Source organism: Corvus cornix, chromosome Z, assembly GCF_000738735.6.
Source record: "Corvus cornix cornix isolate S_Up_H32 chromosome Z, ASM73873v5, whole genome shotgun sequence".
NCBI lineage: Eukaryota > Metazoa > Chordata > Aves > Passeriformes > Corvidae > Corvus > Corvus cornix.
This window is the reverse complement of record NC_046357.1, coordinates 67137760-67156056: the sequence shown is the minus strand read 5'-3', so window position 1 is coordinate 67156056 and position 18297 is coordinate 67137760. Positions and strand designations below refer to the sequence as shown.

Sequence of the window (18297 nt, the reverse complement as noted above, 5' to 3'; positions counted from 1 at the left end):
GGCTTCATGTCCATTAAAGCACTTCATCATTCCATCAAGAAAAGAGAGAGGGGAAAATAAAACTGTTAAAGGCTCTGGCAGAAAGTGTTTACATTACTGTTTGCTGGAACAGGATGTGTCTCTAAATTAGTGAGCTTAGCCTGCAATACCAGAAATCAGTTAAGCTAGATATAACTTTAACAGCAGAGGTAATTTACATTTCTTCAAGTTAGCATAGCGACCATGTAAAAGAAAACTGAATTCTGTAAAAAGATGGGTTTTAATGCTGAGCACTACACAGGAAATCCCGAGCTGATGTAGAACAAGTATGTTATGACACAATAGATGAAGAACTGCTTCTGCCTTGAATTTCTGGTGATGGGCACTACCAACAAAAGCTTCACAACACACTGCTGGATTCCAGATTTACAAAAAAATCCACATCTGCAGAGAGAAGCTAGCCTGGCTCTGTGGATGAGACTGTTCTGCTGCACGACCATTTGCAGACTGAGCAAATAAATGCTTCCAAACTACACCAAAACCCAAACCGTAACTATGTCATGCTGTTTTACTTGGGTTTCACTCTGTTTCAATTAACTGAGAAGAACCTGACAATTTAACAGCAACAGAAGGACAGAATTGGAAAGTAGTAGAGGGGGAAGCAGCCAGAACTTTAATCTCTGTAATGACAGGATGAGGAGGGGACAGGAAGCAGGGCTGCTGATTGGTATCACATGCTCTGACAAACAGGCTCAAAAACAAATGGATTTTTGCCCCTATCCTTGCAGCTTGCTGTCCCCTGCACCAGTGTCTACTGCCGGGAGAAACAACAGGTAGGACCAATTGCTGGATTCGTGAACGAATTGTAACCTTGAAACACCATTGAAACAGTGTTTCAGCCTGAAAACACTCCTGAACATTGGCATTTAAATACTGCCATGATATGCACTTGTTTCACATCTTCCCCTCACCCCTAAGCAAACACAGCTATTGGGACAAACACTTTTAATTTTGTATTCTGGTCCTACTTTGGCAGGTGAGTGGGATACTCTTGCAGAGGAAAAAGGACTTTTGATCATTATTAGAACTCTTTTGTGGATTTGTGATGGTATAAATGTCATTCTGATATTTGAGAGCCCATTTACCCAGAACAGCAGTTAGGGACTGCTGGTATTTTTTAGACAGCTGTGGCTAAACAGGTTGCAGTAAGCTTTTTCCATGTGCTAGATAGACCTTCAACTGACTTGCAGAGACAAGACTTTAGGGCAAGAAGGGCTAACCATTCAGCCTGATTTGGCTGGTACACTGATTAGGGAGAAAAATAGCCTGTCCACACAGCTTGCGGGAACTGTGCTTGAGCCCCACTGGCAGCAGCAATCACATTTAGTACCATCGTATTTCCATTACACAGAGAGCCTTCACAATTTATGTACAGTTTAATCCGATTATTTTTCCTCTCCATTTCTGCCTGACAAACTGTACTTGCGAGGCCCTTGGCTGGAAATCCATGCTAATCAATTTAAGGCCTAGTACATAAAGCAAAGTTGTTTTCTCTGTGCTGTCAGCAAACCCCGTTTCATGACTATACTCAAACCTCTGCTAACTAAGGGCACTGGCATCTTCTCGACATCCAGGAGCAAATAACAAGAGCAGGAAGAAGCAGCAGCTTGAGTGAAGGGTGGAGCAGCTCACACCAGGGCTGCAGGGTGGGGATCCGGGGGAGGCCAATGGCTCTCTGCAATGTTAATGTAAATTACTTCATCGATGGGTTTTATCCACCCACACACAAGTGACAGTTTTGATTATTTTACCCACGGAATTTTGTTTCCTGCATCATGCAAACTAAGTACTCAGCGACTGCCAGACTACTAAGCAAATGGTATGAAATGTATTGATTCTGCAGTGGTAATGATCTTACATTTTTACATAATGCCTTTCAGGCTTAAGTGTCCCTAGGCACACCACACATTGCACCTATGAGAAAAAGCACCTCAGGAATGAAACACCACAGCTGCCTGAAAGGACATTCCACCCTCAAAGAGGGTGGAAACACCATTACCGTAAAACACACTCTTCCCAGCCAAAATTCTTAGCAGCATTTTGGACAGGTACTAAATGTAAAAACCAGATTAGGTATCAGACAGCCATTTCCAGGAAAAGGTGGAACAAGTACTGAAACCATTATCGAAACTGTGAATTTCTTTGTCATGAAGTTTACCACATAGCTGGTGCATGAAAAACTGCTGCACAAACAAATATCTAGCTAATGTATAACTGTACTGAAAGCTTAGGCTTAAAACCTGGCTGTTGCTAAAAGCTGTTTGTCAAGACATCAATTTTCTCTCCCATTGGAAAGCTAATGCCTCACACAATGTCATTTGTAATTGAACTGTGGCTCCACTTACACACTCAGGAGGCAAATGAAGCATCTGAGTCATCAAAATGCCTGCAATTCCCACTCCCGTAACTCCTACCCAAGTTCTAACCTGAGGCCAACCTTCTTAACCAAAGATCACACTTCAAATCCTGTCTTCACTGAAGGCTTTTTTTATGCACACAAGGAAGTCTTGTCACTGTTTTATGTCTCATACTCTTGCCTGAATATGGTAAGTAACTGCCATTTTGAAGGTTTCTTTTATTTCTAAAATTCAACTGAATTTTAGAAAACCTCCAGGAGAATGGAGTTGAGCACCACGTGAAGACTTCCACCAGCTAAAGAACAACAGCAGAAGGGAGGGGAAAATTAGAAGGACTTTGATCATTTTTCTTTTCACAGGACAAATCTGTGATCACTCTTCAAACCACCTGAGGGTTAGCGTGAAGGCTCAGAAATAAACCTTTCCCTGGACTTACAGGACAAGTCCTGTCCCTGGTGAGGGAAGCTGTGCTTACCTCCTGAGCGCATTTGTCAGCTCAGCAGTCAGTTCACTCTCATTGTATGGTCTCAGCTCAGCAAGTGTTAGCGGTGTTGCAGTGCCATCACTGCATTCCTGGGAAAGGAGGAAAAGCCACCTAATTAGAAGTTACTGACCATCTTAATAGGAAAATTCTGAAAGCCTCTTAGTTCACAGTTACTTTTAAAATGAAGGTGAAATAAAGAAAACAACGCTACAGCAACATGGCAGTGTACCAACATACCAAGGAATGAACAGATTAATACTTCACAAGTGCCTCTGAATGCTTTTTAAACCACCACAGCTCATTGACTTGCAGAATTCTGCTACAGTGCGCAAAACTGCTGGTGCCTTCCTTGTATTTCTTTTGACACCACACTTGAAACAAAGCAGCACTGGGATCAAAAAATTCAGATGATGGCCAGGAACAAGTAAGAAAGATGTACCTCTTGGTTTTTGTTTTTAAACATATTATTGAAATTTTCTGGGGACACAGCACTAAAATAAGACAAATTGAAGTTTTCCAAGGTATTTATTTCTTAATGCAAATTATTACTGCAAATGCAAAAATCTGCTTATCTTGCATTATTTTGCAATAAGGGAAGAAAAGTCTTCATTCTCAAATTATTACAATCTAACTTGTAGAAAGAGATTGTCATTCAATGCTCTAAATGCTTCCTAGAAATGAGCGTTAATTTTTTCATATTTTGTGTTTAGGGGAGAATCGCATTTTGACTAGACTCCCTTCCAGTGTTCCCAATGAGTGACAACAGGCAAAACACCCTCAATCCCAGCAACTTTTATGTTTGGCAAGACTGGCCTTGTGGTACTCCTTAGAATACCCTTATTTTAGCTCAGGCTTAACACCAATTCTGCAAAGTCCTCTTAAATCACAGCATGGAAGGAACCACCTAACAACTAGGGAAGAGAGAACACATCTGCATACAGACAAAAGAGGAGAATTATGAACATGCTAAAGACTGCAATAGGGACGGGAAGGGTTTAATTAATCAAGTTTGTAACTTTGGAAATGTAGTGTGACTCCCGACCTTGCCCAGTTTGTCTTTGCTTCCGCTGCTGGTTGAGCTGAGAGACCTCATTCTCTGCTCTTTTTGTTCTTCCACTTCAGACTTCAAGTGCTCAATATGGACGAGGTAGGCCTGCTCCTGGGCCTCTCGAGTGCTCAGCTTCAATTCCAATGCCTTCTTCTCCTTCTCCAGCAGGTAAAGCTGTGCCTTGAGCTCTGCCATCTCTTCCTGTTGAAGAAACATTTTATTATCAGCATGCTGCTTCATGGGACTAGGTACCTAAAGGAAGATGAGGTTAAACGAGATTTCCATCCACTCCTGTAACCAAAGGGTTCTGTTAACAAAGAACACTACCAGCACTCAGATGACTTTTTATAATCACACTGCGTATTTGTCAAAGATCTCTGCCACCCTTTTATGATCTTCAGAAATAAGCTCAGCAGCAGAATTAGAATTAGACTATCAGGGATCTGAGAGGGTTGCCACTGCTGCTGCAATTTTTTTGGTTCTACTTTGTCCTTCAGAGACCATTTTCTTAAAACTAGAAGTGTATGACTTTGTCAAATGCCTCCCTAAAAGCAAGATTTCAGTTTCTCATTGATATGTAAGAATTTGTCTTATTGCAGTGGAAGGGATTTGAGAGACCAGGACAGCACTCAGAGGTCACATACTCCTGCCTTTTAATACCAGCCTCTGTGGTAGAATGAGTTAAGTCAAAAAGAGCAACTGAGTATGGCACCATCAGATGTCCATTTATAATTTCCCTCCTCTAAATGGCCATAATCCCAAGTACACACAACCTGAGTTAGATAGAAAAATGCACTCGCTCATATTCTTCCCTAAATATGATTCACAGAGGATGGACACTGGTACTTAATAGAAAGAAGCTCAGCTCAGAGAGCTCCTTCTTATGTGCAATTCTTCTGCTGCTCTGAGGCTTCTGACAGGGCTGTCACCTATTGTTAACACAACATCTGCTGTTTGGGGACAGATCTATGTTTTAACATCTGTCTGACAGTGGCTGGGCAGAAGTTTAAGAGCAGGGCATGAGTGCAATGATCCTTCTTTCAGCATGTGCTCCCAGACTCCCATGAAAAGCAAATGATGGCTTATTTCTGAACCAGAAGGCTCTTTGTGATTAACAACACTTCAGAAAAGTTTCTTGAACAAAATGCCTAGTTATTTTCTACACCCAGAAAAACCTAGTATCCACAAAACTTTTGAAGAGATAGTACTAAGACATAATTTATGTTATGTGCTTAAAATCACCACTAAACAAACAAAAGACTGACAAACCCCCCCCCCCACCACCACCTAGATTAATGTTCCCACTGTTTAGCTTGTTTTGCCCTAGGTCACCTGATGGGTGAATACTGAGTTCATGCAGACATTTTCTGTATTACAGTTTGGTTCCAGAATTGTTCACTGTGTAGACACCTCTGAAAGACAGAAGTTTCTTATGTGGCCAGCCTAGGAAAAGTCACTATTTTTTTTTTTTTAACAAACAAAAAAAATACTTAAATCACAAAAATAACAGAGGTATCTTCCCTTATAATTAAAAAAATAATGCTTTTTATATTATAGCCATTATTAGCAAGGTTATACAAAAATAAATGTCGACACATATTTAGACTAACTTTTTATGCAGAAGGGAATCTATGTTCCTACCAAAAATCTGCTGTCTGGATTAAGTATAAACAGTGCACACAGGTGTATCACAGTTACAACCATCACAGGTAATCAATGGCTTATTCGGAATCACCAGCCATGAAAGAATAAAATCCATATCTTAAAAACCCTGAGGGGCTTGGAAAGGTTTGTATGAGCTTTTAAGTCATCAATTTATTCATCTGCTTGTTCGTGAACTGAAGGTTAGAAGCACAACCAGTTTCACTCAATGTGATGTACACAAATTTAGTTGTTATGTGAACTTACATTAATTTCCTTTGTCAACAGAAAGTGTAAATAATACTGATAAATAATGATGGGCAAATTTTGTTATAGGAGTTGAACTGGATGGTCTGATATACTCAGGTGTATGCATTTAACTTCTTAAGCCTCTACTTCTAAAGCCATTAATCTATTTCGCCTTCTTAGTGAAAGCTGAGAAGTAATTTGAACAGAGTATTTTGGCACTTTTATGAATAAAAGATGCTTTTGGGTGTCTGTGTGGGATGGTCATGACAAATCTTTCCTGACTGGAAGCTGAAGCTAGGCAAATTCAGTCCAGAAATAAGGGACATTTATTTCCTAAAATAAAAAGGTGAATTTATCCACTACAACAATGAATCTGTGGAACTGGTTTTTCTCATGTAAAGATTGTAAGATTTAAAGATGTAAAGATTTCAGCTTATTTTATTTTCATAATTTTAACTTATTTTAACATATACAAGCTCAAAATACATTTGAGGATCAATGTTTAACTCCTTTGAAGACAGTAAGCCTAGATCACCATATGTATGAATTCAGCAGTTTGTATCCTGTCCCACAAGACATATCACGCACCACCCATTATGTTAGTTTTCTCAAGTCAAAACAGTGTGACTTGGAAGTAAAGAAGCAAATACAAAGCAGGGGAAAAGTTAAAAAGCTGTCAGCCAGGGTCTTACAGAGGCACCCAGGGAACGAGCAGGAGGGCATGGAAAGGTTGAAGATAGTTAAAAATTAAAACTGCAGTTGAGGATTGTAAGGACCCATACAATGTGTGAGACAGAGTGGCAGCAGCCACGTCTCATGTGGGAAAATTCAAGTAATTCAGGTTTACTTAAAGAGTCTTTACATACACAGCAATTTTTTCCATGAAAATATGTTTTCCAAAAATGGCATCTAAATTTAATTGAAATGACAGTGCCACCTTTGTATAATTACTATTTCCCTTCTCTTCCAGCTACAGGTTGCTGTGAAGCATTTTGCAGTTTAACACACCTGAATCTTCAGTGTAAGCACAAGTGGCATTTACTAAATGAAACCCTGAAGGAGGAGGTAGCAAGTGGTCCCTCTTCTAGCGGATTGCAGAAGACTTAGGCAATCCATGCAAATTCACAAGTTTTAAGTGTCAAATCCAACAGTTATTTTGGGACTAATTAATTGAATAGTGAGGGGTCTTTTGTACTTGCAGTCATACTGTAATTCTGAATTTGGGCAAAAACTTGAATGAAAATTAAAAACTCCTGATTCAAAATGATCAGAAACACCAGGGAATTCTCAAAATCAAAACTTGTATTCGATTTGGTCATGTAGGACTCTAATGTGGCAAAAAGTTCTAAAAGTCACAAAAAGTCATGACTCCACGAGGACCACAGTAACCAAGGTGGGACATACCAGCCTTCAGAATTAAAACAAACATCAGAGCAGACAAATGTCATGCTCTAGTTAACTGTATTTCACTACATAAATCTGTAGGAGCATGAAGTGCTGTAACAAAGGTGGACAATGGAATTCTTAACATTTTCCACCAAGAGACTGTAGTCTCAAAGCACATAATGAACAACATTATCAACACCTGTACACAAAAGAGGAAAAATTATCGGTGTAGAAAGCTGAGACTTCTTATCTAGATTAAGTCCTTTGAAATGCAGAAGGGCTGTAAACCAAGAACTATTTACACCCATCAGAAGTAATCTCCTTGCTAACTGGGGCATGACAACAACTGCCCTCAAAGCAAGACCACTGAATGATGACAAACCACGGACGTGAATGTATTTGGAAACATGGTTAATTATTGCTTGAAGCAAAGAATTGAATTTTACACGAGTACTGGCAGACAACTGTGTTTTACACTCTGGATCAGTAAAAAAATAGTAATAAACAGGGCAACAATCACCCTCAAACCGTTTTTCTAATTAATAATGAAGAACTAGTGTTGTAAAGGTATTTCCAAACTGTGGTGATCAGTTTTTACAGGGAATCAAAAATGGAAGATATTCCAACACAGAACCAAGTTCTGGGAGACAGTAAGAGATTGTAAGACCCAGCAGTGCACGAAGTCGTTGAGTAGCTTGGTCCGGCTGTATCATCCTTGCTAAAAATGTGGAAGGGAGGGAACAAATTAAAAATGCTAAGCAGTGAAGTCTTCTGCAGTCCATCTGCTTCAAGTTAAATAAAATACCATAAGGAAACTTAAATTCTAGTTTGTCTCAGAAGGAGGCAGACACACATGCTATTCTGTGTAAGGTACATGTTTCAAATTGATACAACAAATATACTCAGAAAGCCAAAATGAGTCCTGACCTTAGGTTCAACTCTGTTCTAGCTTGACAAACAGAAAAGGTACAACGCAGACCCAAGCAACAACCACGGAAGCTGACAGGTAACACATTTGACAAATCTGAGTTTTCACAATGTCTCTTTCAGAAACATAAGGTTTTCCTGCAGTTGTGAATTCTAGCAAAGTGCAAGAAACTACAATGAATAACACAACTGTCAGTTTCTCTGCACTGCAAAGGGCTGAAGGTAACTTCAGACACCTATGCAAAATGTGTCTCTTCTGTATGCACTACACACAACCCAATCAAGAAGAAAATGTTCCGCTTCTTGAGGCAATTCCTGCAGTGAAAACCCAATGTGCCAGGTCCAGCCAAATGGATGCTGTGTATCAAGAACAAGTTAAATGATTGTTGTGTGAACAAAAGGACTACCAGCACTCAATAGTTGCAATGATATGCATCTGCTGGTGCTCGAGAAGGCAAGGGCACTACTTACAAGGGATACAGCCCTACAGTTTGCCCTTACCTTTAAATTAAAATAAAATTATGAAAATAAAGTAATTTAAAATTTAAAAATAGATGTAAGAATGGTGTACAAAAGATTTCAGGGAAGATCTGGATGCAAAAAAAGGAGAAGGAAGTGTGATATCTGAAATACACTTCTATTTATCTACCAACATCTTCCAGTACATCTTGCATGCTTTAGTTGTGGGGAATACATTGCTGTTGGCCACAATGTATTCAAACAACTAATATAATTTTTAAATCTAGCTAGGAAGCAATCTTTTCCTAACTGCAAATAATGAATGCATTATTGCAAAACTCTATCTGTTGTCATGGAAAAGCAGCACCACTAAGAACATAATTATCATTACCAGGCTACCACTGAGCCAGAAGCAGCACGTCTGAACAAAAATCTGTAACTTTAGAAGCTTATGAAACTGTTAGGATTTGCTGTCCCACTCAATACCATCACCTGACATTTCTGCAATTAGTTGGCTAAATTAGCACTTGCTAAAATGCAGAAATTAAACTTACTTAAACTGAACCAAAACTAGACAAATTCTGAATGCAGACGTGTACTTTTATTGCCTTTGATATGTTCCTATGTTTTAGTTCACCTCTCAAAATCAACACAGAAGACAGATTTAAAATGATGTAAGCTCTACACCTGGTCAATAAAGATCAGCTTTTCTAGATCACATCTTTAGAACGGGACATATAACCAGGGTTTTCTCCAAAACCCTGAGTTAATGCAACTCATTACACACCCTACTCTTTGCTCAGACTCTGGACTGAGATACAGATTGCAACACGGTGCCTAGAACAGCTCAGGACTTGTGACCAACTGCCAGAGCGCATTAGGGAGGACATTTGATCATTCCTCCTCCCACAGCAATATTAAAAGGAACTGAGTTTGTTCTGCTTCAGTTCACAAATATTCATGATGCACACATTTGCAAGCTCGTAAGTAATGAACTGTCTCTTGGGAAGTGCTGAATCATGGTTTTTGGTCATCCTTGAGCAATTCAGCTGCCATATCTCTTAAGAGACAGAGCATCTGGTTTGTCAAGAAGAACATTCCAAGTTTACAGACACAGATGAAGTCCTTGCCTAATTCAAAACACACATAGCTCATCACTGTTAATGCACTGCCTTCTGTCACTTTCTGACTACTTTCAGTCCAGATTATGTGTTTCAACAAAGTTACCCTTTATTACCCAGTGACCATGACAAAAGCCTCCCACGTGTGTGACTGAGCATGTTTAGTGGCACAGGGGCATTGACAGCAGAGCAGCTCCCCTCTTGGTTATGAATAAAATACCTTCATTGCCATGAGTTCCTGCATCAAGACTGCATTTTCCAGGTCCAGCCTCTGGCTGTCTCCACGTGGCTTAACGTCATAACTAAGGGGATCAATGTGGATGCTTTCCAGCTCCAGCATTGTCAGCTTCACTGCTGCCCTGTCGTTTTTCAGCTGCTGGATGTAATCCTTCAGCCGCTGCTCATCCTCCTTCGTAAATTCTGTGTCACAACTGCTTGCGGTTGAGCTGGTAGTACTGGAAAGAGAAAGAATGGCATTAAAAAAATACACATTTGGAACAAAATCTTAATTTTTACATCAAACACCCTCCAAATACTTCATCAATGCATCTGAGTCTTACTCAGAAGTTTACAGAAAGGACACAAATGTATGGACCAGACATTGCAATGTGAGATGTGACAAATTCAGAAAAGAAATTTTCTAAGCTGCGTGAGAAAATTAAATCATGTGACAACTTCTCTGCAAATCAGATATTTAGTGATGTGTAACTGAATTACTTTTTCTGAAATGGTGTCTTCTGAAAAAAAGTATTTTTTGTTTAATTAAAAAGGAAGAAAAAAAAGCTACTTAAGACTTCTTAGCAATAACCTAGCATAGCAAGCTGCTCAGACACTGAGTCTTCATCTTTTTTGAGAAGCAGGAAAAAAGAATCAACCCAGACTTGATTTATCTCTGCTGATGATCATACCAGTTACCACCTCGGATATTTTAATGGATACTGTTAGGAGTCAACCTGAGCAAAATTCCACTGGCAGTTGCTGGGAGATAGCATCATTCAGTTCATGTGAAGGTGTACTCCTCAGCATACTGACACTCCTTCAGGGCTAGAGTGATTTAAAACAAACCCATAGAGTAGCAGGAATTCTAATAAAAAGTCATCATAAAAGACTTGGTGGATCTTCTGAACAAATGAGGGCCCAATGCTCTGCCCCACAAGCGTTTACACAGAGATTGCAGAACGGGTTAATAACGTCTTTAGAGCAATGGTGGCTGAGTGCTGCCTACCCACCTCCTTGCACGCCAGTGCTGCAGGGGGCCCAGACTGACACAGCTGTAGTATTCTGGGGCTGAATGTATTTGCAATTACACTGAAAGGAAAATAAAATGCTATGTTGTTTCTAGAGCGTCACTCAAAGCTGCCTGCTGTCTCCTGAGGTCCTGTAATCAGCTGCCGGGTGAGGGATAAGTCATCCATTAACTGCGGCTGTCTGGAATGCTAGATGATCTCAGTTATCAGCAGGGGAATAAATCACTTTCTGTATCAAATTGCACTGCTGTTCAACATTTTTGTACTAAGAGGAAAAGTCCCACCCGCTAGATGCTATGAGAGCCATGATGATGTCCTAAAATATTATGCATGTGCAAAGGGGAAGCCTACCAAGAAAGGCTTGAATTTTATCTTTCCTTTGGTTTTTCTTCAGTTAAAGCTACACTGATTTTGAAGTGCTTCAAATAATTGCCCATCTTCCCACAAATTCCAAGCACAGCCTTGGAGAAGATAGAGAATTGGCAGGTCTACAAAGATTTCTCAAAATCCTTCCTCCTCATGAAATATGACATTACAGCTCTTTATTACAGTTCTGTGTTAATTTCACATTATTCTCTCGTTTTCTGAGGGATAAGAGGTGCCTGCCACAGTTGACACAACTGTAAATTGGTCTTTGTTTTTGTTTTCATCCATGTCCTTCAGCAGCAAAGCTTAAGAGCACTCAGTACCTATACATAGAAACCCTCTCAAACTGAAACAAATTTTTGTTCATACTGTTTCTTTATTAGAAAACCTTGAAATCTTGCTTTCCTGAGCCTAAAGGCATCTTGCTGAAGTAGATATTTATATAAAAATAATGAGGATAGACAATGTGAAAATATTTAATGCTGTACTGAAGTCATATAGCAAGTTTCTTCCTCAGCACCCAAAGACTGAAATTGCAGAGCTTTTCTGGATTAAATGTAAAACAGCTGTTGTTGGAGGAAGGATAACTTTTAAAGGCTTCAAATCCTGGGGCACAAAGACCTCATCTCAGTTTTTGCTTGCAAAGGAAAGAAAACCCAGCCCTCCTGCTGCAAATGAAACCTGAGCAAAAAAACGCTGAAAGTTTGTTATGTGGAGCTGGACTTCATTCGCTGTGCATACTCGCAGACTTTGGCCCTTAAAGACCCACAGCTATGCACATATATGTTAGGGGAGTGCAGTCCAAACTGAGGAAGGCAGTCTGGGCTGTTGCCAGTGATACTGAGGCTGCTTTTACTTCAGTCCTGGCTGGCTGCCTGCCTGTCTGCAGCTGAGTTGGCTCCTCTGGTGAATTGCTAGCAAGCTGCTCTTCTTCTCGGTTTTTTTTTTGGTTTTTTTTTAAGAAGTTGAGGGGAGCTCAGCAAGGAACTTGTTTCTCAGCCAGCACACAAGAGGACCAGAACCTTCACTCTCCCCCTGCATTTAGCAGCATGTCCCCACCCAGAAGACTGGAAGCAACTGGGGAGGAAGGGACAGAAACTACACTGCAGTGTTTCTGATCTCCCCAGCAACTCTGCCAGGGTGTGCTCCCCCAAAAGCCCCACCTAACAGCTCTCCACAGCCACAGTGCAGGTTCAGTGCTGCTCTCTTTAAGGGATGACAGCTGGTGAGCACTTCATCCTGAATTTCTGATATTCCCTCCCTTCTGAACAGCAATCTGGACAAAGGAAAATGTTTATAGTATAATGCATCCATCCAAAACCCACAGGAAACTGTTGCAAAAGATGTGCAGTTTCTCATTTCTCAAGTGTTTAGGTGAGGACAGAGAAAGGATCACAGTTTCATCACAGCTGGAGGGAATACAACATCAATCTGCCCATTCTCACTGATGCTGTATCAGAACAAGCAAGGAGAAATGTTCTTCACACTTGTTTCATCCCTCAAGTCTTTTATGATGATGTCATGCCTGGGTGACGGCAAATTAATTTTCATATACAATTAGTGGAAAATATGTGGGCTGGTACAGCACAATGTCAGTCTTAATTTTCTGGCATGAGTGTGTGTGTATAAAATGCAGCGGACGGATATAAAGGATGCTTTCAGCAGTGCTTCTCTGTGAGTAGTTTCTGTACACTACAAAAATTTGTCCACAAAACCCTATATGAGCATCATTTTATCTGTTAAAAATGAAGTCAATAAATAAATAAATCTGAAATTCAGCAATGGTGTGGATAATACACTTGGCAGAACTGATATTAACACTGTCAGAACTGAATCCAGGAACTTGCTTGAATACCTGCACATGGCCTAATGCTTTGAAGAATACCCTTGATCCGCAGTATACACAGCCCAAACACCCTCTTTCTGGCTGAACATTGTAGCTTGAGATCTGAAACAGCAAAATGCCAGAAGGTAGTAACCTCCTGACAAACTGAAAAATACCCCAACCAGGGAAAGGACAAACAACAGCTAAAATCAGAACCTTTGGTAAACTGCCCTGCTTCCTTCTGAGACTGCTTCAGTCCAGCAACAGTGTTACACAGATAACACTAAGATAAATGTTTGGACATTTCTAAATAACTTATTTGCATGCCTCAGCTAAGATAATCTTGTCTGTCACCAACTTATCTGAAACCTGAGATGGTTCTGAGGAGATATCTACTCCTACAGTTGACTGAGTTCAGATATTTTGTGACACTGCATAATACTGAAAAGAACTGCCTTTGCATGTAATGGACCAAATCTGTCCTGCCATGAACCCAGATGTAAGGTTGGGCTTACTCGCACAGCAGGGAATAAAATACACCATATTTTCAGCCAGTGTTACAACTGGGCTTCTTCCCTTTTGTTTCCTTCCAAAGGTGCAATCAGTCAAACCTTGTTGGCAGTGTATGTTCTATACCTACCTTCTGTCCATTTAAAGTAATTATGACTTCCAACTATATTGCAAACCAATTTCTATTTTCAAAATCTGAATTGGCAACATTATTGTGGTACTGCTTTTTTAGCATTATTTAGATGCTCTTTCATTGCATTTCATTTATTTTCATTTCAGTTGCTCTCTTTTACAGTCTTTAACCACTTGTCACTAGTAGGTCACGAAGCATTTACTCTCAGTAATGCGTCCAATGATTTGACATTCAGAATCTCATTTGAAATTTCAAAGCCCAAGATGGGTCAACAATTCCACTGTAACTCCATATGCTACAGGATTTCAAACAACAGGAAGAATTGGTCATTTTTCACAAGTGTCAGCAAAGGACAGTTTTCATCATCCTACTACTGCTTTATTCATTTAGTTTCAAAGGGAAAAGGTAGCAATACATATCTGCAACTAAAAGCCTGCCACATTAAAACATCTAAGGCAAGAAAAATAAATTTTGTAGATTCAAAGAATGTTTCAATCAAATACTGTAAAAGTATTCTTGCAGTGGTCCCCAAGTGGCGGGTGGCTCACACAGCACTCACTGGAGGTGAGAGGAAATGACCTTAAATTGTGCCAGGGCAGGTTCAGATTAGATACTGGAAAAAAATTTTCACTGAAAGAGTGGTCAGGCATTGGATTAAGCTGCCGAGATAGTCAGTGGAGTCACCACCTCTGGAAGTGTTCAAGACGCGTCTGGATGTGGCACTTGTGGATAAGGTTTAGGGGTGGTTATGGTGGTGCTGGGGTGATGGTTGGACTGGATGACCTTGAAGGTCTCTTCCAAACTTGATGATTCTGTGGTTCTGTGATACAAATATAGAAAAGCATGCGCCTTTTGGATAAAGACAGGCTTTCCAACAATGGGCTGGCACAATGTCATGTGTCTGTAAGCTGAAGAGGGGAATGATTCCTCTCTTTTGAGTCAGGGTTCACAGGAAGAAAAAAAATCTAAAAACACCTCTAACCACATGTCACTTGAACAGAACAGAAGAAAAGAAGAGAAGATTTATATTTTCTGGAGAAGCTGAAGTTTCAAAAATGTTTTCATTGATATGTATGCTTAGGCAAAGATAAATTACTTTGGGCATGGGGGGAGGGGAGAAGGACAACAATGTGTAAGTGACAATCAGATCAGGATGCCCATGTCACAAATTCCCTGTGTGTGCCCTCTGGGTGAGTGACAAGAGCTTTTATCTCCTATATTCCACATATTTAAAAAAAAAATTGTAAAAGTTACCTCATTCAGCACAGTATCTTTCTCCACACCAGAACTAAAAATACTATAGTGATAATGGCTCAAGCTAAAATGTCTCTTTCATATAAGAACAGTCATAATTGCATTTTCACATTCATAACATAGTTCATCCTGATGAAATTTTAAATCCATTGCCACTTTAAACATGCTCTGCTGAAACTTTATCCACTGAGCCAACACTTCACTTGGACACACACACACACACAGGTCCAGCTGACCACCAACGAACACAGACACACAGACTCTTATCCTCCCTCTCTTAGCCTCCCAAAAATTCTGTTAAAGCAAGCAAGAGCTGTAGATACTATATTCCTACCAAACACTTTCAGTGAAAGGCTAGGAAAGCAACCACTAAAACAAGAACAACCCCTTCCCCCCTCCCCCCCCAGTTCTTCCCTGTCAGTACTGGAAAATACCTGAACTGTTTTCAAGAAAAAAAAAATTACTATGCCTTGACTACATGCCAGATACCTCACAAGGAAAAAAACCACTGAGGTAGTTATGAAAAACTGAAAATGATCCTTTCAAACAATAGAATGGAAAACGAGCTTCGCTTAGGTAGATGTGTTACTACGTGTAGACAGACAACACATTCACATACAGGTGTAGATACAGCCTAAGACACAGCAAGCCAAGTGCTTGAAACAGCTTTATGTTATTTCTTTCCAAGGCTGGTAAATGCTTCTGTTACAAAGTGTGATCAGTGTACTACTAGCACAGGTGCTGCCACAATAATTTCTATATAAAGACACAGCTTTCTTGGACTGAGAGTGCACCAGAAAACTTCTCTGAATAAAACATTAAAATTCACCTCACATTAGGACCCTGTTCCCTCAGATTACCTTTTTGCTCACTTTTTAGCTATTCCATGCCAGTCATATGGCAGGAAATAAGATCCTTTGGAGGAGGCATCAGCAAGAAAAAGAAATGATATAGTACTAAAATAAACTTCTGAAGTGTCAAAAAAATGACAGCATTTGAATAAAGAATTGGCTAGAAAACTGAATTAAAATGAAGTTTTAGAGCAAATCTGAGAAATAAAAATAACTTTTAAAGAGAAAAATGTTCATCTATATTTATCCAGGACACTTGCCAAATTTGTATCCATACACAAGCACACATATTCACTGCAGAGTACAATTATACCACAGGCGGGCAAAAACTCAAAATGAAGCTGCTGGCAGATATATTTGAGCTGGAATACTTCTGCAATAATAGCTCATCTAAGTATCATTATTTTATAGGTCTTCAGAAAAAGTGCTTTTTTTCCAGTCTTTCCTGGAAAAACCCACTCTATTCCACTCCACGAGTGAAAAGAACAGGATGGGAAGAAGAATTTGGAGGGGGGCAAAGGGTAAGGAGAAGGGAGAGACAATGGTTTAAAACAGAATGGCTAGATTTGCAACATTTTGAAGACAATCCTTGAGCACTCCAAAATGCCAGTGAAAGCCTGTTTCAGATCTCTCGTTCACTACACATCTGTGCTGTCTGCATACAATAGGTATGAGTAACAGGTGCATGATATCAGTTCCAATAAAACAGCAAGAAAGTCACTGTTGTAAAACAAATGTAATGGTTTTGCCCTTTATGAGGAAGATCAAAGTTCTGAGTCACCCATTTGAAACAAATTTATACAAAACCCTTCTTGGCTGGAGTTGCTCAAAGTCCAAAGACAATTAGACCACTGAGGCATGGTGACTTATAAATCAAAGCACAGAAGCTAGAGGACTGGGGTGAGGAGAGGTAGCTCAGCAAATACAATAGAACATAATTTTTGGTCTGAAATCAAAGGTTAGGAGATTAGGGTAGCAGAAGAGTTTCGGTTACCTGGTGTGGCTGTTGGAGGAGAGGCTTTCCCAGGGCTGCACGCTACAACCTGTGACTGCATAGGCTCCCCCGCAGCTCCCATCCAGTTTCATCAGCAAGGCTTTTGCTGCATTCTCAGCTGTCTTCCTGCAGTCATGAGCCCTCTTAAGCATCTGGGTGACATTTTCATCACCTGTCTGGTCCCCTAGTGTTCAAACAATGTTTCAGACAGAAATTAAGGCAAGAGTAGAGATCCTTCTACTCGCTCTCAGTTTATACCATGACAACGACAATAAATTACCAATCTGTTAGGTAAAAGCAACTTCACTTCTGTGTGAGCATCAGAGGTAACTGGGATACTGGCCTGAATGCACCCCTCTCCCAGTCACAAGCTCCAGGTACTTGTGGCTCCAGGCAGTATGTCTTAAGTGATGTATGATTTTAGCTTGTCTGTTTGTAATGGTTTGCATTCTGCATTAACATTATGTTTGGATGCTCAAATTATGAACACAGTGGAAAAGCCTCAGCCTCAATTACAACTCTTACTCCAGTCAGTGCAGTGTGGTGTCACAGTGTAGTCATTTCCAGAGCTTCTTCTCACAGGCACCTTGATCTCAAGCCTGATGGTTTGCCAGGACACCTTCTCACAGGCCATCTGGCCAGACAGAATTGCTCTGTGCTCAGAAGCAGCCTCTCACAGTTTACAGTCATGCATACTAAGCCAAAAGAAAACCAGCACTGGTTTACTAAATTGCTCTAATTTTTAGTGGTTATACAGCACCTGTGTAGCTGGTAAGCTTCAGGAGAAGCAGGACTGAAACCACCATTGTCACTACTCCTACAATCTTCCAGCTGCAATCAAGTCATTAAATTAAGACTGTTACTGGCTACACAGAAAATCTACAAATGCATTTGTATATTAAGCTACATAATATTCATACTTTACCAAAACCCAACAGCTTGCTCTGTGTTAGATTTCCATTTAATCCTTGTTCAAGTCAATTACCTGTACTTCACAGTTGCTGAGTGAAGTGCATGCACTAGAAGTAACATTTATGAGGAAGAAAGGAAGGGTGAATGTTCTGTTAAGAGAAGCTGGATATGCTCAGCTTTAAGTGATGCAACTCCCATGAATTCTCCACTCACAGATGTTGATATAAAGCTTGACTGATCTTCAAACCAATAATCTGTTATTTTATCTAGGTGTGTTAATCAAATTTCATGGTGAAGTAAAGGTACATAAAACCATACACAACTTCCTCCATGCTGTACTGTGTAATGGGAAATTTGCACTGTTTCTGTCTCAGGGCTGTAACTGATAATACCATAATTAGGAGCTGTAGACAGACACCTACAGAAAAATTTAACTACAATCTCTTCCATAAAACCCATGTCAGACGAAACCCTACTCAAACCCAAAGTATTTC

General features: G+C 40.0%; 1 protein-coding gene across 5 annotated transcripts in view; it reads right to left on the bottom strand.

Moving 5' to 3' along the window:
- Positions 1 to 18297, bottom strand: part of MCC (MCC regulator of WNT signaling pathway) — a 186562-nt gene that overhangs the window by 11971 nt on the left and 156294 nt on the right. For all 5 annotated transcript variants that reach the window (XM_039567614.1, XM_039567615.1, XM_010391361.4 and 2 more), the window contains 4 exons: positions 16892 to 17075; positions 9932 to 10166; positions 3923 to 4129; positions 2872 to 2969 (listed from right to left, as the gene is read on the bottom strand). In XM_039567614.1, coding sequence (XP_039423548.1) covers positions 2872 to 2969; positions 3923 to 4129; positions 9932 to 10166; positions 16892 to 17075 — 724 coding nt within the window. The remainder of the gene's footprint in view (positions 1 to 2871; positions 2970 to 3922; positions 4130 to 9931; positions 10167 to 16891; positions 17076 to 18297) is intronic.